General features: G+C 44.5%; 3 protein-coding genes and 1 long non-coding RNA gene across 9 annotated transcripts in view; 2 read left to right on the forward strand and 2 right to left on the reverse strand.

Annotated features, from left to right (window-relative positions):
* The first annotated feature begins 506 nt into the window (after nt 1-506).
* On the forward strand, nt 507-15,512 carry LOC103154106 (protein Shroom2-like). 5 transcript variants are annotated; one of them, XM_016662473.1, is made up of 12 exons: nt 507-1,120; nt 6,084-6,184; nt 6,542-6,559; nt 6,845-6,967; nt 7,042-9,157; nt 9,384-9,439; nt 11,454-11,753; nt 12,387-12,821; nt 13,354-13,522; nt 13,592-13,864; nt 14,374-14,651; nt 14,742-15,512. In XM_016662473.1, the coding sequence occupies exons 1-12, from the start codon at nt 1,067-1,069 to the stop codon at nt 14,776-14,778; spliced, it is 3,960 nt and encodes a 1,319-aa protein (XP_016517959.1). In that variant the 5' UTR covers nt 507-1,066; the 3' UTR covers nt 14,779-15,512. The 5 variants fall into 5 exon arrangements, with proteins under 5 accessions (XP_016517959.1, XP_016517960.1, XP_016517958.1 ...); XM_016662474.1 differs by having other exon boundaries at nt 9,387-9,439; XM_016662472.1 differs by having other exon boundaries at nt 14,374-15,512.
* LOC107833376 (uncharacterized) lies at nt 10,867-12,417 on the reverse strand. Its single transcript, XR_001659115.1, has 3 exons — nt 12,326-12,417; nt 11,101-11,232; nt 10,867-10,921 (listed from the first exon to the last, which is right to left on the reverse strand). It is a non-coding gene; the product is annotated as an uncharacterized LOC107833376 (long non-coding RNA).
* A 15-nt stretch (nt 15,513-15,527) lies between the features above and the next one.
* sumo1 (small ubiquitin like modifier 1) lies at nt 15,528-19,985 on the reverse strand. Its single transcript, XM_007575273.2, has 5 exons — nt 19,871-19,985; nt 19,478-19,552; nt 16,779-16,856; nt 16,636-16,707; nt 15,528-16,447 (listed from the first exon to the last, which is right to left on the reverse strand). The coding sequence occupies exons 1-5, from the start codon at nt 19,880-19,882 to the stop codon at nt 16,379-16,381; spliced, it is 306 nt and encodes a 101-aa protein (XP_007575335.1). The 5' UTR covers nt 19,883-19,985; the 3' UTR covers nt 15,528-16,378.
* A 1,076-nt stretch (nt 19,986-21,061) lies between these two features.
* Nucleotides 21,062-22,883, forward strand: part of map3k2 (mitogen-activated protein kinase kinase kinase 2) — a 9,079-nt gene continuing 7,257 nt past the window's right edge. The window contains exon 1 of one of the 2 annotated variants that reach the window (XM_007575274.2): nt 21,062-21,415. The gene's annotated coding sequence lies outside the window, so the exon portion shown is untranslated. The remainder of the gene's footprint in view (nt 21,416-22,883) is intronic. The other variant, XM_007575276.2, reaches the window with a different exon arrangement.

Below are 22,883 nucleotides of genomic sequence, written 5' to 3' on the forward strand. Positions count from 1 at the left end.
ATCGTTTCTCCCAGTTCCATCATTTCCAAGGAAAAGTTTGGATTTTTTCCAACTGTGTGGCCGACAGTTATTGATCACTTATTAATCAACAGAGTAAAACATCTGCAGGTTGTGTTTGCTGATGTGATGATCCCATTCTCTGCAGCTGGGATGAACTATAATGGGAAACTAAACGTCACACTGCGCTGTGCAAAAGGAGCCTCAAAACGGCCTAGTCAAAGCTCAAACCAAAATCCAACTAATAATCTGTGGGGGAAAAGATTGAACATAATGTGAGTCTCTGAATCTTTGAAGCAGTGAGGTTTGATAAGTATGAATACATGCCACGTTTCAGGACGTTTATTGATAAAAATAAACGAGAGATTTTCTTCCACTTAGAAATTTTTATGCTCCGTTTGTCTGGAGCGTAAAAATTTCATTTATTCCAGTAAATACTGGGATGTTAGTAAAATACACCAAAGTTATTTGATGCAAAATGTGTGAAGATCATGAAAACTACCAGACCTGACATTTAAAAACGACTGATTTCTATTGGTTTGTTAATTGGTCGGGTCTTTAATTGGTCGGTTTGGTTCTTCCAGTCGAACTGCAGCTGGTTTCTGACGTCCTGCTGCTTTTTTCTCTCGTGAAAATCAGTTTTGTGCGTCTCAGTTTGGCTTTCGTCTCAGTGATCCCGAGGCTTGTCGATAAGAATAACCTTTAACTGCTTCCTAAGAGCCTCTTCACGCCACGCTGCTCTGCCGTCCCGTGCAACATAGAGCTACACACACAGATCCGCTCCAGTCTTACAGCCTGAATCCAATTACAGGCTTCAAAGCTGCAGAGGGACAGGAGTTGCAGCAACCTGTTGCTGTGGAAGCGGTGGATGTGGGCGGGTCAGAGAGCAAACAGAGACCAGAGCAGAGCGGCCGGGTTTCTGTCGGAGCCCCCGGCAGCAGCAGTGGTTCGGCCCGGCCGGCCTGGTGGGACAGGCCAATCAGCTCAGAGCAGGCGCTCCTGTCTGTCCCTCTCTCTGGACATGTTTGCTGAGACGAGATAAGCCTGCAGGTACTTCCTGCTTCATCAGATGAAGGAGAGCAGCAGGTTTTCTTCCGCGCTGGGAATCAAACGCGACCAAAAGGTTTGCAGAACTTTTTAAAACTCAAAGGTCCTAAAGTAGAAGAGCTCAGCTTTCAGATGGTGTAATGTGTCTTGTTTCCTGATGCGTGTCGATTCGGGGTTAATGTTTGGGCCTGTTGCTCGGTTACAGGATCTTCATCACTCTGTTAAAAATCTGGGCTGAAGCTGAAACTAATTTTATCTGTTTTAATAACGCCAACCTCAATAAAGTAGTTTTATCTAAACCATGACATCATCAAAACGTCTCTTAAAGGGGTCATGACTTAATAACCCTGATACTAAAGTTATTTAATATTTCCATATTTGGACTATCAAATGAACCAAGTTTTAAATAATTTGATATTTGTAAAAAATAAAAAAAATTAAAAAAACTTTTTTTTGTCATTACATTCAGAAGGAAGCAACATTTTTCCAGTGAAGCCCAGCTATCATTAGCTAGCATCGGCTAACTTCAGATTAATGACATTAAAATGTGAACAAGCTCAGTGGGACCCATCATGGCCGACATCCACATTCAGCCAATCAGCAGCAAGGAACTCGAACGCTGTTCCTGGATTGGCTGCCAAGTAGCTATGAAGCTTTCCAACATTTTATCCAGAATATTTTCTGTCAATAATTTGAGTTTCCAGAACACGAAGAGGCGAGGTGTGGTGCTGGGAAGGTTCTGCTGCTGCAGGATGGGTTGGGGTCCAGTTCTACATTAGGATGGGTTGGGGTCCAGTTCTACATTAGGATGGGTTGGGGTCCAGTTCTACATTAGGATGGGTTGGGGTCCGGTTCTGCTGCAGGTTCTGGTCCAGCTGGGCCGCCTGTTGTTGCTGCTAATGCCGATAAGCCTGGCAGTGATGATGGAGGCACTTTGTGTTTGTGTCCATGGGGCCAATAGGGGCAGGAGGGGTAGTGGGGGGCCCCTGTGGGGGGCCACGCCCCACAGGCTGCTGACAATCAGGGTGATGAAAGAAATAAATCTGAAGCTTTTTGATCCAAATGCAGAAAATTATTAAACGAGTAAAAATTAACAATTTAAAGGTGAAACGAGCAGCGAAGAGGAGCGTAAATTTAGAGCAGAAAGTTGCTGAAGCCTTGCGATCTCCCTCCCTGCTCCCCTCACTGTCCTCTGCAGGGAAACAGCGCCACCTGCTGGCAGGTCACTCATGTTCAGAAACTTCAGCCTAGATGAGTAACAAGTCATGTGACCTCTGCTCCCCCGCAGGGCGACGATGAGAAAACACACACACACACACACACACATTCCTCTGTGTGTTTTCTCTGCTGACAAGCACACTGAGCTGGACGTTCAACTAAAGTACAAAATCTGCAGGTTGAGGAAACAGAAAGTCGATGGAATGTGACCGGCTGATTAAAAGCTTCACTCCTTCATCTCAGATTACATTTAAAGTCACAACATTCAGTCGTCCCACTCCATGGCAAGAGTTCACAACTCTTACTTTCATAACTTGACGTTATTCACGTTGTCCAGGATCCTCTTCGCTGCACAAACACTAGATTAGAGCGAGGACAGAAACTCCTCCCTCGTCTCAAATCCCCGTTATAATCCCGAAGGAAATCTGCTGCACATAGCAAGGTGGTGAGGAAGAGGAGGGAGGAAGACTTCTGCCTGCTTTCTGTGGGGCCAGTGAGACCAGTGAGGCCAGTGAGACCAGTGAGACCAGTCTCTTAAGTGATTCTGGGATTGTTGGTAAGTTTGAATGTCACTTGAACTCTGCTGCTTGACACAGATGTGTTTTTCTTCAGGTTTAGAGTTTCTGGCCGTTCTCAGCAGCTTTTCTCATTTGGTAAAGTGAACCTTGTTGATCTGTAACCATCATTATGTTGATTCTTCCTCGTTTCAGTCGATTTTTCTCAACATTTCTTACCCCGCTGGCCAAGTGTTGTGATTAAATGACTCAGGTTAGCTGACCTGCTGCAGGTCATGATGCTAATGCTAATGCAAAGCCTGTGCTGACAAGGCTGAGTGTATTTGACCACTGTTAACCATTTTCTTTTGCTTATCTGACACTTTTCGGCGAACTGATAACGAATGTCTGGATCTTTCAAATGTTCAAGGCTGAAATGGTTTTGTTCTTGTTTTGCTGCTGAGTGGCCCAGGAGACTGGCTACACCAATTCCCACTTTGTGGATTAGCATAAGCTAATTTTCAGAACTTTATGTAAACATCAACAAAAGTAAACAGAAACAGCCCTCCCCAAATCAACAAGGAGCACAGCAGTGTCCACATAAAAACATACATACAGCCTACATACGCCAAACACAGACAGACAGACAGACATGGTTCAAAGTAGTCGAACTGTTGGACAGCCAAATGAGTAATACATTGAATGTAAGAAAAATAAATAAGTACATAAAAAAGAGAGTGGAGAGGACAGTCCTCATCTCCAGTTGAAATCAGAGTCTCTGTTAGACTGCATTGGGCTCCAGATCCTCCAGAATCTGTTCGACTTTTGATGAAAATCACGAGTCAGTTTTTCAGCTGAGACAATAGCAGAGATTTGTGATATCCACATATCGACTGCAGGGGCCTGTGGTGCTGACCATCTCAGTAGTTTACATTTCTTGGCCAGAAATAAGAAACAGCAAATGTTTAGTATCTGCATTAGGTAGAGAGTCTGGAGCGTAATTAAAAAGACAGAGGGACGGAGTTAGTGAGAACTATTTACTTCTCTTGGATCATCAGTTGAACAGCTTTCCAGAAAAATGTAATGCAATTGCAGACCAAAATAAGTGAATGAATGCGCCTCTATCTATTTTGCATTTATGATGAAGATCTGAAGCATCAGGAAACATCCTCCGAAGGCGAACAGGTGTATAATAAGTTCGGTAGAAGAATTTAAAGTTCTGCTCATGTATAGAAACCGAGGTGCAGTTGGGGAAGATCCCATTCCTGATTTCCTCCCAATCTGCTGGGTTGACCGTCAGCCCGAGGTCATGCTCCCACACCAGCTTCATAGCATCATAACCTGAGGAGTCGGAGCCAGATAATAAACTAAATATCTTAGAGATTGCACATATTCAAATGTATATCCTCTGCGAATAATGACATCACATGGTTTCTACCACCTATATTGATTCCAGATGCATCCGGATTAGTCCTGATGATCTCGGTCAGAGGTTCAATAAACAATGTAAACAATAAGGGTGAAGGGGGAACACCTGCCTACAACCCCTATGAGTCTTGAAGGGCTCAGACATCAGGCCATTTGTGTTCACTGAGGCTGTTGGGTCTGAATAAAAGCTTTTAATCAGATTGATGAAATTTGGGCCCAGATCGAATTTATGTAGCACCTGAAAAATAAACGGCTATTCAACACAGTCCAATGCCTTCTCGGCATCGAGGGAAACAATTACTGCTGGCTCTTTGTGAGTATTAAGGCACTGAACAACATTAAGAACGCGTCGTGTATTGTCTGTGCCATATCTCATCTTTATAAACCCCGTCTAATCTGGGTTTATTATTTTAGGGAGGATGTTTTCCAATCTCCGGGCTAATGCTTTCGGCACAATTTTATAATCAACGTTAAGCAAACTAATAGGTCTGAAGGAGGAACAATCCAGGGGACTTTTACCTTCTTCTAAAAGCAAACTGATGGAGGCGTGTCGCCACGAAGGCGGGATGCCATTTCTCAAAATGTCATTAACATGAATATTGGTTGAATCTCTGGCCAAAATGACTTAAAAACTTCCAATGGAAACCCGTCGGGTCCAGGACGTTTTCTGATTGGCAAAGATTTAATTTCAGCCCAAACTTCCTCCAAAGTGATAGCAGCATCTAAGAAGACACGATCAGAAGGTCTGATCAGAAGGCGGCATTTCAGCTGCTCTCTGCTCAGTCGGATTTATTAATTTCTCCAGTTTTTATCGGCCTCAGAAAGATGAAGGTGTTTTATTGTGAAGACAAACACAATTCAGTGGAAACTCCTGCCTTTTCATGAGCCGGATCCAGCAGAGCTGGGTCCAATACAGCCGGGTCCAACAGAAATGGGTCCAATAGAGCCGGGTCCAGCAGAGCTGGGTCTAATAGAGCCGGGTCCAGCAGAGCTGGGTCCAATAGAGCCATAGAGACGGGTCCAGCAGAGCTGGGTCCAATAGAGACGGGTCCAGCAGAGCTGGGTCTAACAGAGCCGCTGCTCCTCACAGAAACACGTTTGGTTTCCTTGTGGAGGCTTGGGATGATGCGGCTCTCACTTTATGCTTCGCAGAGGAGCAAAAGGGATTTAAGTTTTATGAATAAGAACTCAGGAGAGATGCATTGCACCGTTTTCAATCTGTTGGATATTTTAGTCAGAGCTGCCTTTACATCTTGTGTCACACTGCAGTGACTGGAAAGGCCCCAGGCTACTGGAAGATGGCCAGTACAGATGTCTCAGTTTAGTTGGGAAACGCCTGGCTGCATTCCTTTGTTGGAAGAATGCAGCCTGGCGGAGTTAAAGTTGAAACCAGGGCAGGTAAACCTTCACCTGGCTCAGGTGTTTCGGCTCAGGCCATGATAAACTTTTAAAAAACCAGACAATTTCACCAAAAACTAAGTGAATGACTGCCACGCCCCTCTTATTTTGAAAGCCTCCACTATGTCTCTCATTGTGTCAAAGTACTAACAGGTCAAGGAATCATTTCAGAAACTTCCACATCTTTATCTGGTGCCAGTCGGATTCAATTTAAAATCATTTTATTGATGTCAAAGCCAAGTGAAATAATCTGGTTTACAGATTATTTAACACTCCTAAAGGAGAGTGCCCGGGTCGTCATGGAAACCATCCAGTAGCTTCCTTTGGTTAAAACAATGATTCACTGATCATTGATGTATTTAGCTCAGGAGTTTAGGTTTAAATGATAAGGAGTTGATTTGTTTGTGCTGAAAGCCTCAACTGGAGTGAATCCAGTTCATGTTCCTGATTTCAAACTGGATTCTGCTTCATTCCCATTGATCACCACGTTTCTGCCTTCAGGCTGAAATGGTGGACGTCGTGTCACGGCGAACAATGCCGTCAGAAAACGAGGTTCATGTGGCCAGAAATTTCCTCTCCAAGATCTTGCGCAGCTCCATGAGGTATAGAAGGTGTTTCCTGTAGTCGCTCCAGTCTGCTTGGTGTTCATGTGAACGACTGGCTGTAGTGGTGATCACTGTGAGAACTACATATTTATAACATGTTTATTACATGTTTATGACATGTTTATTGGTTGTATTGTGGTTGTGATGTGATTTTGCGTTTCTTAGGACTGTAAATCTATTTCATGGTATCTTTAATGATATTATTAAGGCATAATAGATGTTTCCATGTCTAGCCACATCGTGTAGAGTCTGTCTTTCCGTTTTCTCTTTCTTTACGTTTCATTTTTATTCAAAATTACATGACTAAATAACCAAATGAAAGTGTGCGCTCCTTTTCCTCTCCATGCTCTCCAGGAAGAACCGCTTCAAGGGGTGCGTTCAGTAAAAATCATTTCAGTTTCATTTGCTCTGTGTCTGTTAGGGTGTAAATGATAAATTTGGTTGCAAGTTTTTTTTTATGTAATCATAATTATTTCCTATAATTAAACTGAACTATGGTAGTAATAATAAGTGGTGCTTGGAGCAACCAGTGAAGTGAGGAAGTGGCAGAAAGCTGACCTGTTGAACTCTGCAGACTCCTGCCGTTTATCTTCCTGATGAAAACTGTAGCTAGTTTGGATGTCAACCGCTCTGCGTCGTTTTGGCTCTGCTCTGCAGGAAACATGAGCCGGGCGTCCGGCCCCATTCCTGGCACTCCTCCAAGCTGACAGAAGAGGAGTCTGAGCCCGCTGGGTCCCGGGCCGCCACAGCGCCGCTCTGGCAGCCACAACATGAAGCCAGGTAAGAAATGTAGGCTTCCTGCTTTCCTCCATTAATGATTCAAGAGTTGTTCAAGCAGTTTTCTTTATCAAAAGGTCCAAAGAGTCAACTAAGACTGAGAAGACTCAACACAGCAATCAGCTTAGCTCAGTGGACAGCATGGAGAGACTGGAGCGTCCTTCCCCTCCGTACCCGCCGGGTTGTCTTTCTCCGCCTCAGTACATGGACGGCTCTGAAGCCTTTTCTGGATCCGGAGCTAAAAGAGACTCGGCCTTCAGCTGCTTCTCCGGCAGCTCCAGTCCTCCTGTTCTCCATTCCAGCATGTCTGGCAGGAAAGGCACCAGCACTGAAAACATTTTCTTTAAGGGTCTTCAGAGTGAAGGACCTCAGCAGAATGAACGACACAGATTCCTGCAGCCAGCTCTCGGGAACGGAGGCTGGCAGGGCCCACGGGGCGAGGAGCAGCCGGCATCTCGGGTTTCCGCTCCAGGCAGAGCCGGTGTCGGACCAATGTGGCAGGTACCAGAGAAGAAAAAACCCCAGTCCCCTCCGCCTCCGCCACTACCTCTGTACAGTGACAGCTTTGCTGCAGCCAAGGTGTTTCCATACTCTGAAGGTCCAACAGACAGTTCTTTTGAAAAGCTGACAGAAAACAACCAGAACTGCCTCCGATTTCAGAACCAGCTGCACCCCAACAAGCTCTTCTCCCTGTCCAGCAGTGATGTCAGCAAGCCGCATTATGTCCAGTCCCCTGCCCACCACAGGCAATGCAGTGATGAAAGCCCCTTCTACCTTCAGACCAGGACGGCTCCACCAACTAAGACTCAAAGTGTTGGGAGCTACTATCGGAGCCTCCAAGATCTGCCCTCTAACGCCTTCAGTCGAAAACACACTCGGCACTCCACAGCAGCCATGACGGGACAGGACAGCGGAGGGCACAGCCGACACCTTGGCCCTTCAGGTCATCGTCCAATGCAGACTGGCGAGTTAAAGGCCAGACAGAGTAAAGCTGGGGGATGGAGAGGAGAAACGGAAAAATCCCAACAGATGAACAGTATAGAGTCAGGTTTCCACAGCTCCCTAAAGGCAAACGCTAAGGCCAAACACGCTACACCTCAGTCCCAGATACCTCACTGTGAAAATCAAGACCACGATGGGAACGGTGTGTACTACGAAACTTCTCTTCAAAGCACAGAAGAACCTTCAAAGAGAGCTAGTGATGAGATGAAAACTCGCCATCAGAGTATTGATCATAAGGTTGGTCTTTCAAGACACCAAGACCCGTGGATGCCTCAAGAGGATCACAGAATATCAAATCTGAAAACTCCTCTTCTCCACTTCCTGGCTCAAGAGAGTCAGACGTTGGCAGAGAGGGAGGCAGCAGCTGCTACAACATCACTGATTTCCACCCAGGATGTCTGTGAAACCAACAGCAGTGGGAAAGCAAGTCGTCGCAGTGACCGCTATGCCACCACCCTTCGTAAGGAGATCCAGCAGAAGAGAGCCCAGCTGCAGAAGAGCCGAAGCGCTGCAGCCCTGATGTACGAGGTTGAGGAAGATGATGCAGAAGAGTGGAAGTCCATGGAAGCGTCTGCTTCCTCAAATACCTACAAGGACCATTTAAAAGAGGCCCAGGCAAGAGTCCTTCAGGCCACCTCCTTCCAGAGACGAGACCTCGAGCCCCTGGGTCCAGAGGCACCGGTTCTTAAAGCGTCCTATGGGCGAATCAGGGGACGTAGACGATTCCATCCGGCCAAGAGGACACATTCTTTCTCAGAGCCGGACAAGATAGACAAAGTGGGAGTGGATGGAGATCCCCAGAGCAGCTCAGAGCAACAGAGAAAGTTTTTTGAGACCAAACCTTCATTCCCCAGGCCTGTGCTGGAGTCAGGTCATGGTTCAAACCTTAACCCAAGCCAAGATGACACAAGCAAGTCAGGAGAGACCTTTCCTTCTGGAGACAGCGATCAGTCTCAGCCACACACAGACGAGCAGAGTCCTGGAGAAAAGCAGGTTTTACTGGAACAGCAGAGACTGGGTACCTTCGCTGAGTACCAGGCCACCTGGAACAAGCAGAAAAAGCCTCCTGATACCAAAACACAAGGGCGATGCCACTCAGCGGACAACATTCTAGATGCTGCTGCAGAAGAGAAAGCTGTTTGCATTCATGAGAGATCCAGATCCTCACCTTCTGCAGACTTCTACACACAGGTGAGCAAGATTATGTTTGGTTTGATGTTTCAGAAACATGCCAGCCTTCATCAGGACAGGAGACAAATGTTGAAGACCTGCACAGCTTTAGAGACGTATCCAAATGTAGAAACCAAACTACTGCTGTGTTCGTGAAAAGTCATGAGGAAGGTTGATGTGAATTGATTCAGATATTTTATCTGGTCCATTTTGCTTTGAAATGCTAAACATGACTTTTCTCTTTCAGAAGATTTCCTCTCATTGGAGAGATCCTCAAACACAGGGGAGCAATTTGGCCGCCAGGTGAGGTTTACTGTCTGGTGCTCAGAATCTGCAAGTAATTGCTTTCAAAACGTTTAAGACAATTTTTCAGGTTTGTGCACCAATTTTCTCTGCTCATCAAAACCCCAATGAGGACAAGAAGTAACGGATGGTTTCGGTAGAAAGGTGTTCCCTGAACTCCACCAGGCTGATCTCCTCTAACACTGATGCAGTAATTCATGCTAACGGAGCCCCAACCAATTACTGAGAGCCGCCTGATCTCTAGAATATCCTTTCAGTGGATCGGATGCAATATTCTATTCTTCTGAGACATTAAATTTGGGTTTTCATTCTTTAAAAGCTAAACTCATCAAAATTACAAACAACAAAGTCTTGAAAGACTTCCCATATGTGTGATTAGTTTTACGTTCTGAAAGGAGTTTAAGAGACTAAATTATTAAAACTTCTGGCTCGTTTTATTCTCTCGTCATCCCGGATTCAGTGATGCTGAGCGTGAAAACAAAAGCCACACAGATGACAATCAGCGCTCCACGTCAGAGTTTCAGAGTTTAATCAAACTAACCAAAACATCCGCAGCACATCACAACCTCAGACACTTCAAACACACTAAGCAGCATTACCTGAGAGAAAGTTGAACAGTAGAAAATAGACAGGAAAAAGGCTAAAAACGTGGGGTTTTTTGGAGATTGCCATGCGGCTGCAATAGCAAATCTGATTCGTTCCTCTGGGGTGTAGAGTTTTATCTACAAGGTGTTTCCTTGTTTTTAATTTATGCGATTAAGGCGTGTTCTCTCCTTGTGCAGCTGCAACCAGTTTCAAATGACTAAGTTGGGACGTTTTATGACCTTCTGAGACCCGTTTAATTTCAGAACTACAGCGCTTCTCTCTGGACAAGGGAGACCAAAGGTCATTTCACAGCAAGCTTTTCTCACGCCACTTTGAAATGTGGACTCACTCCTAATTCCTAGTTGGAACAAAGCCTCTAGTTTTGCAGGGTTCAATGAAAAGTTACCTTGAGTTTGAGCAAGTCATCCAAACACACAGATCTCTGCAGTGATTTGTACATTGACATAAATCCTGGAACCGCAAAGCGGTTCAGAACTTCTCCAGCCTCTTGGATCAAAGCTGCGATTTAAGAATTAAGACACGTATAAAGTATAGCTGAACATTTTCAATACGAAACACATTCATTCTAGACATTTTCCTAATTAATGTTACTCTAGTTCTGATTGTATGTTTGATGTTACAGTTTAGCCTGGGTTTGACACTACTAGTGGTGTTAATATAACACTACAAATTAAACTACAACTAATCAAATCATGCTGTTAATAGCTAAGAAAAATGTCCTACAAATTAGATCATAATTATGTGTTGTTAGTTTGTTTTTCCTTAAGCTTTTAGCGTTTTCTCTCCCTGTGGAGATAACTGGACATGTCTCCTCTGCTGCCTGCTCGCTTCAGACGCTGCCTCTGTGTCAGAGTTGATTTATGGCCTCGTTCCTCCCTGACGACACAAAACAGGCCTCAGTTAAAGCCGTCTAAGATGCTGTTCAAGCTAATCCTGCTCAATCCACTGTTTTCACATGACCTACGATTAACTGTATTAATGCTAAGAATAATCAAAACTGTATTCTCAACAAGTTACAAAAACTTTTTCACGATATTAATATCTTGAAGACGTACCTCTAGGTTTGAGGCCAGAAAAGGAGGATTTCCTCCTCTAGGCTGCGAGTGGATCTCAGCCTGAAGTGAAGGAGTTTAGGATCTTCATCTGTTTATGATGGAGGGATGGAATGGAAGATGGGTTGGTTCAATCTGTGAAGGTGAAGAAAGAGATTAACCATAAAGTGAAGTGTTCAGTTTACTAGTTCGCCTCTGGATCAGGACCGCAAGACAAAAGTCTCAGATACGAGTTGGGGTCCATTTTTCTGTTTTTTCTCTGCAGACATTTTGTTAAATTTCCTCTGTTTCTGTTGGAAGGACGATGCGACCGTTTTCCCTCCAGGTTCTGATGAGGTTTTAATTTTGACCTGCAGAGAGACGGCAGGGTCGCCGGACCGCAGCCCTGTACCCAGAACCGCGGGGGTTTTCCCAGGCGCTGCCGACCACAGAACTAAACCCAACATGGCCGGCTCCTCCCTCTCCTCCGATACCATCGGTCCAAACTCTGAGCCCGGGCCGCCGCCCAGTCATTTAGGACCAGAACCTACATCCTCCTCCAGGGAACTCCCCATCTGCGGCCAGCCAGACCGGACTGGTCCTCTGCCGCCGCACTGGACCCAGTCTCCTTCACCTCGGTCGGCTCCTGTCGAACCGCAGGAGGAGCCGCAGCTCAGGTACATCGATCCTGTCCCAGAGCAGCTTCAGTCGTTTAAAGTGACGGTGTTTAACTCATGAATAACAAACATTAAACTTTAATTTATAAGTTATTTACCGTTTAAATCATGAATACATTACATTTTAAATCATTCGTTATTCGCCATTAAAGTCATGAATACATTAAGCCTTTAACTTGGTCACACTTTCAGACACAGCTGTTCCATAACCTCATCAAGAAATTCATCTATGTTCATTTAATTGGAATTAAAAAGTGAAACTCGTGCAATAATTTATTGCTGATACAGAAATGTTGTATTTGGCCCTGAACAATCGCATGAAAAGCTTATTCACAGATTGATCTCAACATGGTAAAGGAAAGTTGAGAGGAAGGAAAACGTTATCAGTGGGGATAACTGCAGTCAGATAAGGTTCTAGTTTAAACACATTTCTGTTCCTGACAATAATCCATTTATTTCTCAGCTGAATTTTGGTTTTTATCTGTAGAATAAATATCTTTGGACTGTAAAACTGACTTTGTGATAAATGAACTAAAATCCTGATAAATGAATAAAGAAAACATTATTGGTACCAGATGATTGAGGTAGACCGCAGGCCTCTCTCTCAGGTTTGTCGCTTTCTGCTATTGGCAGGTCAGAATCAGAACCGCAGAACCCAGCAGTGATGGAGGCGAGCGGCCCTGTGAGAACGGTTCCAGTCCAGATCGTCCACAGCGAAGGCGGCGCGGACCGGCGGGGTCAGCTGCCGCATAGCGCCGAGTCCAGCAGCCCGTCTTCTCTGCCTGCAGAGCCGGCATCTCCGTTCAGCACCTGCAACCGGCAGGAGCCAGAACCAGAACCCGCCCAGGAACCCGATGGAGCCCGGACCCTGGAGGAGGACGCCAAGAGAGACGAGCTGGCGAGGGACATCATGGGGAGGGACAAGTCTCTGGTGGACATCCTGGACCAGAGCAGCAGGAGGACCACCATGGACCTGATGGAGGGTCTGTTTGCCCCAGACCCGGTCCTGGAGGCGGTGCAGCTGCGCAGGAGGCCGTCCACTGGATCCAGGCCGCCCGGCACCAGCAGGTCCAAACCACCAGCTATTCCTAAAATATCACACTTTAACCGTTTAGAGTCACATGAGTTCCTAAAACTCAGAAAAACAAGAGGTGATTGTTTTAAAGCCAAGGGCCAAGTCCAGTCCCCAACATCTCTGCTCCGACACACCTGGATCAGGTAAAACGCTCGTTACCAGCCGAGTGCAGAGCCGGATGAACGCTCCTGGAGCAGAGAGCAGCTAGAAGTAGCAGGATGGTTGAGGACTGGACTCCTGCTTTAACACTCTCCATTAGTCCCAAAACATCAGCATAAACTAACATCAGCTTGGCGTTAGTCCGCCCTCTGGTGGAGAACAGCTGGAATAACCAACTACATTTCAGGAACTGTTGAGAAATGACTGTGCAGTAGTAAATCTAAATTAAATGTGTTTTTTTTAAACTGTTTGTGTAATTTTGAGCTTAATTCAGTGATATTTGGTCATTTAGTGAGAACTTAGAGGAGGGAAGGAACGTCTTGATTTCTGGTAAAGTTTAGACGATGACAACCTGTGGTTCCTCAGGAGAGAAGAGGAGGACGTTTCTATCTCCGCCTCTCTGGTCCCCAGCTCCTCCTACTACAACACATCGGCTCCCAAAGCTGAGCTGCTCATCAAGATGAAGGACATGCAGGAGCAGCTGGACGAGCAGGACTCCGAGGACGAGCTGGACGGTGATCTGGCCAGTAAAAAGGTAAAGTCTGTTCTCTGACGCCGCAGAGCGGACGAGAAAAGTTGTTTTACCGTATTTATTGGGTTTTAGCAAGAGCTGATGTCCAGCCTGGCCAGGAAACTGGCAGTGCTGCGGGAGGCGCGGCAGAGCCTGGCGGAAGATGTGGAGGACAACGAGGCGCTGGGCCGGCAGGTGGACGCCACCGTCCGGCGCCTCTGCCAGCCCAACCAGATCGACAGGTTCCGCATGTTTGTGGGCGACCTGGACAAGGTGGTGAGCCTGCTGCTGTCGCTGTCGGGACGCCTCGCTCGGGTGGAGAACGCCCTCAACAGCCTGGAGGACGGAGCGCCCACAGAGGAGAAGGTGGGACAGCTGAGGTCACGAGCGTTGATTAGCCTTAGCTGCAACTAGCTTTAGCTGCAATTAGCCTTAGCTGCCAATAGTTTAGCTGCAATTAGCCTTAGCTGCCACTAGCTTTAGCTGCAATTAGCCTGAGGTGCAATTAGCCTTAGCTGCCACTAGCTTTAGCTACAACTAGCTTTAGCTGCAATTAGCCTGAGCGGCAAATAGCCTTAGGTGCCACTAGCGTTAACTACAATTAGCCTTAGCTGCCACTAGCCTTAGCTGCCACTAGCCTTAGCTGCCACTAGCTTTAGCTGCCACTAGCTTTAGTTGCAATTAGCTTCAACTACAACTAACTTTAGCTACAACTACCTTTAGATGCCACTAGCTTTAGCTGCAACTAGCATTAGCTGCTACAAGCCTTGGCTACAACTGACTTTAGCTGCAGCTAGCTTTAGCTGACACTATCTTTAGCTACAACAAGCTTTACCAGAATGTCTTATTGTTAACTCGTCTCCTTCCTCCTCCAGCGAACGCTGACCGAGAAGCGGAAGTTGCTGATGAGGCAGCATGACGACGCCAAGGAGCTGAAGGAGAACTTGGACCGCAGAGAGCGGCTGGTGTTCGCCATCATGGAGGCTCACCTGGACACCGAGAACCTGGACGACTACCGCCACTTCGTCAAGATGAAGTCTGCGCTCATCATCGAGCAGCGGAAGCTGGACGACAAAATCAAGCTGGGCGAGGAGCAGCTCAAGTGCCTGACAGAGAGCCTGCCGCCGGAGCAGAGGCCGCCGCCGGAGCAGAGGCCGCCGCCGGAGCAGAGGCCGCCGCCGGAGCAGAGGCCGCCGCCGGAGCAGAGGCCGCCACCAGAGCAGAGGCCACCACCAGAGCAGAGGCCGCCGCCGGAGGAGCGGCTGCCACTAGCACTTTGAAACCATGAAACCTGACCATGAGGCCCAATGTGGGAAAACCTCATCGTGACGAAATCTGTTTCTCCGTTTCTCAGTTCCGACTCTCCAAATGTTTTCTTTGTACAGCTTCAACAATTTGGACAAAAACAGAAATGCTGCTTTGGAACTGATTGACTTAATTTCTCCAGAAGCTGGAAGTATGACATGAAGAGACCAGGTCCTGCTCCTGGTTCTGGTCCCGGTCCTTTCCCTCTAGGCCCAGTAGGCCCGGTTCTACGTCTTCGTCGTGTTGCTGCTGATTGTTTTGCTGCTGAAAGCCAAATCCTGATTTATCTCCAGGTGATTTTAATATTTAAATCATATTTTCTAGTAACTTATTGTAGTTTTTGTGTAATCATCGTTTTTATTTAAGATGAACAGAGAAATCAGTTTTAAAGGTTACATCATGCAACATTCCCAGGTCTCTTATTTTGGAGGGAAGCTGAAGTTCCTGCACGCTAATCCCAAACTGAAGGAGCTTCAACATGTTTCCTCTTGGGAATATAATCTGAGGTTATCTGCCAGCAGAGGCCTGGCGCCTGTGATCTTTATCCTGTTAAGCTGCAGGATCCCATCAGACCGTCAGTTCCCCAAACAGAGTGGTTTCACACAGAGTGAAAATCTGGTCGGGTCCAAATGACCTAATCTCTTAAGACAAAAATCTGAAAAGTGTGGTGTGCATTTGTGTTTACCCCTAAATAAACACACTGGTTTAAAAAAACTGTAAAGTCGACTTTTCTTAAATATTTTATTGAAAAAAAGAGAAACAGCTCATTTCCAAAATTTCAAACCATCTGCATCACGGTTCCCCTGATGATGATGATGATGATGAGCCTGGAAGGAGGCGGAGCCATTTCTAACCCCACCTGGGAGAAGCGAGTGGCAGTGGAGAAAGCATCTCCCAGTTTATACAGCCAGCCTCTTCATCCTCACTCAGAGGAAGCATTTCCATCATCAGAGTTTAAAACGACGAGCTTAAATAGAAAATCTGATTCCAGAAGCTGGAACTGAGGAGACGTAGCATTCCGGTGCGCTAACGCTAAGGTGAAAACATGATCCGAGTTTAAATCAGTCATTTCAATGAAAGCTTGACCCGCAGAAACCGGTCAAAGTGAGATCTCTGTGCCAGGGAAGGGTCAAGTTGCTGCTGATCACCTGAAAACCACCAGCTCCCCCTGGTGGCCACCGAGCAAACTGCAGCCATTTCAGCTTCTGTCAGAGTAAATCCGTTTCTTCCCTGAAAACTGATCAGCTGATTTTTACTTCAATAAAATCCAAATCAGAAAAAAATGATAAAATCTGCATTTGGTTTTCATCTGATTCTATTCAGTTTGAATATTTCAAGGACGTTTGGAGACTTTAAACCTTTCAGAAGCAGAAACGTTCGACTGCTTCAGAGCCAGAAAAACATTTTCATCATTTAACAACAAACATGGATAAAACCAGAACCTGAAACCACCAGCAGTAAAATCTAACGTCCAGCGCTGGAAGCCCGATCGGATCCAGATGGTTTGAAACGGAACCAAAATTACATCCATACAAAATAAAATAGAAAATCAGCAAAAAGGAGAAAACTGGAAATTTAATCGGTCCAAAGTCCACCGGTCTGTTCTTGATAAACCTCGATGACGTCTTCGTCTTCCATCCCCAGCTGCAGCGGACATAGACAGAGACTGTGTTAATGTTGGACCTGGAAAAACCTGGAAGGTCCTGGAAAAACCTGGAATGACCCAAACCATATGCAGAGCACAGGGAGACCTGGACCTGGATAGACTGACCTGAACTAACCTGGACCAGGTCATTACAGGTTATTCCAGGGTTTTCCATGTTATTGGTTACCTCTTTGGGAGTCTGGTTGTCTGCGATTCTCTGGCCCTCGAACAGAAACCGTAACGTGCTCGCTGGGACGCCCTGCATACGGGAAAACACCAGGGGTCAGAGGTCAAGAGGGGTCACAGATCAGGAGGGGTCAGAGGTCATACCTGTCTCTGGCTGTAGGACTCTTTCAGCTTCTTTAGATGTGTCGTCATTTTGACCTTGAAGTGGATTTCGCTGCTGTCCTGTGCAGAGAAACAGCGCAGCTTTTTCAGAGACAGAAATCTGCTGAAGCTTCGGAGGCTAACGCAGTGGTTCCCAAACTTTTTCTTCTGCGCCCCCCCAGTGGTTTCCAAACATTTTCTGCGCGACCCCCTATGGATTACAAATGGCTGTCTGGTTGAAACGACGCGTGTGACAGGTGGGAGGGGGGGGCATCGAATGAATGTACGTAGCTGAAAATAGACACCAACATCGGTAGTCTACAAGGTACTTGTTAAGCTTAAGGTTCTGTATTGATATTAGCTAGTCATCTTTTAGCTAACATTACCTGCATCCAACAGCTTCACTCAACTCAGTCGGTTAGTTTGGAGGGAAAAACTGTGAAAAGTTCTTTGCGTTTTGCTGGTTTGCTGCCGTGATTCTAACACAAACCTGCGTAGCTCCACAGCAGCAGCAGGTCTCCTTCACAGGTGGAAACCCAGCGCGAGCGTCGTAACGCTCATGTTGCGTTTAAAGGCGGCTCGGAAAAACAGGTTACAACATGTTAACAACGGATTAAACAGTTTTAACTGCTGATAAAAGTGGCAGAGGACACAAATATGGGAAGTGTGGAAGCCTCTACTGCACAGGTGTCAAACTCCAGTCCTCAAGGGCCGCTGTCCTCCAGTTTTTAAATGTGCCAGAGGTTCAAAACGCTGGAATGAAATGGTTTAATTACCTCCTCCTTGTGTAGATCGGTTCTCCAGAGCCTTAATGACCTGATTATTCTATTCAGGTGTGGTGCAGCAGAGGCTCATCTAAAAGTTGCAGGACACCGGCCCTTGAGGACTGGAGTTTGACACCCCTGCTCTACTGTATCAAATTGACATAGGAATAACAGAGTTGGCCATTCTAAGGTAAAAACCCAGCGCATACAGTGTTCATGTTTTTTTTTGTTTTTTTTTTCATTCAGACGGCTTCCTGCGCCCCCCCTGCAATGACACGGCGCCCCCCCCTAGGGGGCGCGCCCCACAGTTTGGGAACCTCTGGGCTAACGGCAGCAATGGCTTTAACCACAGAAGAAGAAATGCGGCTGCAGGCTTGTTTGATGAGGTTTAAATCCAACAGGAATGAATGTTTTACCAAATTATCGTCCTGCTGAATCTGACCGGTCCAGAACCGGTTCAGACTGAAAGTATCATAGCTTCACGGGGGAAAATGCTGATTAATTTGATATCAAACTTCGGATCTATTTTAGGTTGTGAGCCTGAAGAGGTTCTGCAGAAACTGGTCCAATCAGTGCCGACAGCGCGGCTACGCAGTTTCTCTGAACATCGGTAGAGCTTCATCATTTGGATGCTTTAGGGGGAAAAAAGTCGGTAACGCTTTATTTGACGGTGTGTGAATAAGACTGACATAACACTGTCATAACATGACATAACATCTGTTATGAACATGAAGGAGTCTTTATGAATGTTTATGACTGTTGTCATGAAGTGTCATTCGGTAAATAATGACATTTTTAATGCAAAGTTGCTTTAAAAGTTGCCTTGAAAGTCCATTAAAAGTCCCAACTTTGCATTATTTTGGAAATAATGACACTTTAATACAAAGGTGGCATTTTTAATGGACTTTCAAGGCCACTTTTAAAGCAACTTTGCATTAAAAGTGTCATTATTTACTGAATGACACTTCATGACAACATTCATAGACATTCATAAAGACTCCTTCATGTTCATAACAGATGTTATGTCATGTTTATGACAGCGTCATGTCAGTCTTATGCACACCCCGTCAAATAAAGTGTTATCAAAAAGTCCCTATTTTTTCATTTAAGTGATTTTCAAACATTAAAAGTTAGAAGGATAATTAATAAAAAACATAGCTGTGCTGCGAGAAATGAGGTGGGATGATTTAAAATTAAGGAATTAAATGAAACTCTACTGGCTAATAAAGTAAACTGTTTATAAAAATCTGACCTGCTTTTCAGAGCATTAAATATTTCAGAGTCCACACGGCTGTGAAGCTTCAGCTGCTCAACGGTAAAACGGGCAGAATCTCAGAACTAACACTGAATGTTTCAGGATCAGGAAATATTCACTGATTAATAAATCAGGATACCAGGATAAACAGACTGAATTTACGCGAGTCTTTCCTCTGAGTCGATCCGCGATCGCCAACTGATCAGATCATCTCTGTGTTGTAAACCAAAATAATCTGGTTTCATGATTAATCCCTCTGGTTTCATGCAGATTAATACGCTAGGATGTGATGCGTTAACTCCATCACACAAGTCAAATAACTTGAGAATTGAATTATAACGATTAGTTTATTATGAAGGGCAGAATGCTCCGAGTTTCTTATGATAGTGAAAATTACAGAGCTGATCTTAAGGCTAAATAAAAGGCGATTACAAATCATTTAACTAAAATTTATCACAATTAAATCATAGATTATGTGAGAAGCGTAAGAAAATATGCATTTATTGTGGTTTTAGTCAGATCTTTTCACATATTTTAAATCTTAAACCTAAACTAGCAGCTCACATAACAACTTTCTGTTATTCTTGTAATCTGGGTGAAGCAGGAGGGATTAGCAGATAATCCAACATTAATTTACTCGTATTAATTAATGTAAATGAGCATAAAATGACCAGTGGCCTGACCTGGCCGATGACTTTTAGTTTGATGTACTCTCCATCCTTCTTGTCGCCCCCATCCTGACCGGAAGGTTTTGTCTCCTGGAAAATAAACAAACAGCAGAAACCAGAGACATGTCAGCGAGACCTGGACGTTTCCTCTGATGGATTCCCCACCGAACCTCACACTCTGCATGCCTCGGGCATTTGGACTGTCTTTGTTTCCTAGCAGAACTTTTTTTGTTCTAACTGAATCGAAACAGAAGCTAAAACTGTTGAGTTTCGGGCCTGAAGCTACATCAGCTAGCCATTAGCCCGTTAGATAACCGGATCCTATGAACAAAAAAACGCTTTAAAACACGCGTTTCCGGTGGCTGCGCGGAGGAAACCCAACATGATCCTCAACCGATCACGTCTCACCGTGTCTGACATGTTCGTCTCTTCTCTGTCCCGGTAAACGTCCCGACAGTAGATGTAGCGCTAGCTCCCAAACGGGTATGTTGTGAGAATTCTGCAGCAGCCGGAAATGACGCAGGGAATGTTTTCAAAATAAAAACTGTGTCCTACCAACCGGAAAAGCTTAAATTCAGTCAAAGTAAAACCTTTTTCGGGAGAAAACGTTTTTGTTGTTTTTTTTTTTTTTTTTTTTTTTTTTTGTCCAAATCTTCTTTTATAAATAAGCGTTAGAGTAATGATTTAATGTAATATTTTTACGTTTTGTAAGGTGCTTAACTGCTTTAAAAAATGTTTTTCAGAAGATTTTTAGTGGGACATATAGGTTTTAAACATATTTTACATTTGTAAATAAACTGAATCAAACTCTTCTCATATAAAAAGTTACATGTGTTTTCTTAAAAATGAATAAACTTTGTGAAGAGAAAGCTATGATCTAAATTGGTTTGTGCCTTTCCCATTAGAAAACCTAACAGCATTTAAGATTGATGGAATCTGGGAAATGGCTCCAAGTTTAATTGGCTCTGCTAAAAACAACAACATTTGATAATTTATGTGCTCGGATGTATTTATGAACAGACCAAAACTTAAACTCAAAGGAAATATCAAGCTTGTTGTAGCTGATCTGAACTGTTAACAATGAAACTAGTAATTTAATCTCTTGGAATTTATCTATTCTTAACCCATCAAATCAAATTCAATACGATTTTAATTTTGCACAAATAAGCATTTGTATATTAAATCTCCGATTTGCATTAAAGCATTTATGGGATGATTTGGGGGGAAAGAACAGCATAAGCAGATTTTTTTAACAAAACATTTATTTTTGCTTTAAATTTCAAACTTTGAAGTTGAAAAAGAAAACAAATGGAAACCTTTGGAAACCTACTTGCTTAATAAAATAAAAACTGAACAAGCAGTTGTCCAGGTCAGAACTATTAGATTTTTCTCTGTCGTGATCTGACATCACTTCTGACTCGTGTTTTTGTTGGACTCATCCAATGAGGTGAGGGGTTAAAGTCAATCAAAAGCACTAAAATGAAAACAGCCACTTCCAGTGGTTTGTCTTCAAAATAAAACAAAACTATGAAAATTCCTTGAAAACCAGACTTCGTGCTTTTATGTTTTTCAAGAAAAGCATCAGACTTCCGGTTAGTTCTGCTCGCTAAACGCCATCTTGACTCATCTGTGGGTCAACAGCCACCGAAGCTACCATCAACCGGGGTCTGTAGCGCAACAAAATGAAAGCTGTGGAATAATTTCTGTCTGCTTTCTGTCTCAAACCCACGGGGACAGTGTGTCGGACATATTCCTGCTTAGTCATCCCCACCTCCGGAGGGACTCTGCGGGATAAACCGCCAGCTTATCGGGCCCCGTCGTCGTGGCCCAGCAGGACTCGAGTGAAGTTGGGAGCCAAACTTCTGCTTCCTCCAGCTGCTGTCCGCAGGGCCCGGGGCTCCTGTCACCGGCCCTGTGGATGAGGAAGTGAGTCGTGATTAAATCAGCCCGCAGGTGAGAAGGCGCCTCCGGCAGATCTTGCTTTGAGTCTTGATTTTTTTTCTGTCTTGGTTGTGTTGTAGCGTAGATTAGCCTGGTTAGCTCTGCGGCTAGCCCCAAAGTTTAGCATCAGCTTAGCCTGATAACTTCCCTGACGTGACAGCTCGCTGTGTCCCGCTCCCTGCTCACAACTTCACCCTTTATATGAGAGGGTTACAATTCATCATTTCATCTGACAACCTGTGTTTGGGACTGTATTTCTAAACGCTGTTAGCTTCTTATTTCTGTCCATAATGATGCAGTTCGCAATGTAAAACCTGCTAGCAACAGTTGTTGCCGTTAGCTTCCGGGGCTGTAGTTCAATTAAAGCTGGGTAATAATTATCTCCTGATAACCACAGAAAGCTGCTCCTCATGCCTTATATAACAACTGATAATTAATCAGCTCCATATTTGGGCTTATCTTGATCTGATTCCGTTTATTACAGTCACTTCTGACAACTTTGTTTGCCTTATTTCAGATGAAAACATAATAAAGAATAAAGGCGATTAAGTTTAATTTACTTAAGTAACACTGGAGCTGAATGAATTACACAATGCCGTTCTGACAGACAACAGAGCAGGTGGTTTGGATAAAATGTCCACTGAGGATTTGAAATACGATGGAGGATCAGTTTGGTTTAGAGCTAAACATTAAAGGAGATCATGTGTAACGTCAGTATTTGTGTTTTAATGATGCCTTTGGTCGTGTGAATCATAGAAAACAGTTTCATATCAGAGGAGGACACAGATATCTAATTGTTTATTAATATTGGTTTCTGTCACTGAATGTGAGCTGAGGGAAAACTGATGCTTTAATGTTTGGGACAGTCAGGAAGGGAGCATGTCGTCTCCTTTGGGTGAATTATCGCCTGCATCATCAGCCACCTGATGAACGCTGACCATTTAGTGGCTTTTTATCGGTATTGACTGGCTTATAATGCCAAAAAGATCAACTTTATGATTGTTAGGAGTAAGGCAGAGAAGAATCTGATAAGTTCTGACTGGTTCAGTCCTAAACCTCTGATATTTAGGAAATGACAGAAGAGATGAACGGCATTGATTGATGTCTGTTATGGCTGCTAGTCTATACAAGTTATGTAACTAAATGACTAAATGTTTGTTTTCTACACGCTGTAGTTGTGCCTATTGGTCACTTCCTGTGACATCATGTGTCCACTGGGTTTTACCAAGACTTTGACCGAGTCTGGAATAAAGACTGGTGGATATTTCTAATAATCTTCAGTGTTTGTGTGCAGTAGGGCTGTTGTAAACGAATATTTTAGTAATCGAGTAATCTATCGATTATTCTTACGATTAATCGAGTAATCGGATAAAAAAAAAAATTATAAAATGAAATATTGGTAAATCTGGCATAATACCGGTGTTACTATCAGATATCAATATCAGTCCAATTTTTCATATTTGAGCATCCCTAACAGTTG

Source organism: Poecilia formosa, unplaced genomic scaffold (genome assembly GCF_000485575.1).
Source record: "Poecilia formosa unplaced genomic scaffold, Poecilia_formosa-5.1.2 Scaffold374, whole genome shotgun sequence".
Classification (NCBI taxonomy): domain Eukaryota; kingdom Metazoa; phylum Chordata; class Actinopteri; order Cyprinodontiformes; family Poeciliidae; genus Poecilia; species Poecilia formosa.

Coding starts and splice junctions, on each gene's coding strand:
- LOC103154106 (XM_016662472.1), top strand. CDS start 1,067: ATGAAGGAGAGCAGCAGGTTTTCTTCCGCGCTGGGAATCAAACGCGAC. Junction 1,121..6,083: donor GAATCAAACGCGACCAAAAG/GTTTGCAGAACT, acceptor TTCTGCCTTCAG/GCTGAAATGGTGGACGTCGT. Junction 11,754..12,386: donor CAGGAGGAGCCGCAGCTCAG/GTACATCGATCC, acceptor TGCTATTGGCAG/GTCAGAATCAGAACCGCAGA.
- sumo1 (XM_007575273.2), bottom strand. Junction 16,708..16,778: donor AGTCCTACAGCCAGAGACAG/GTATGACCTCTG, acceptor TCCCGTATGCAG/GGCGTCCCAGCGAGCACGTT. Junction 16,448..16,635: donor ACAACCAGACTCCCAAAGAG/GTAACCAATAAC, acceptor TGTCCGCTGCAG/CTGGGGATGGAAGACGAAGA.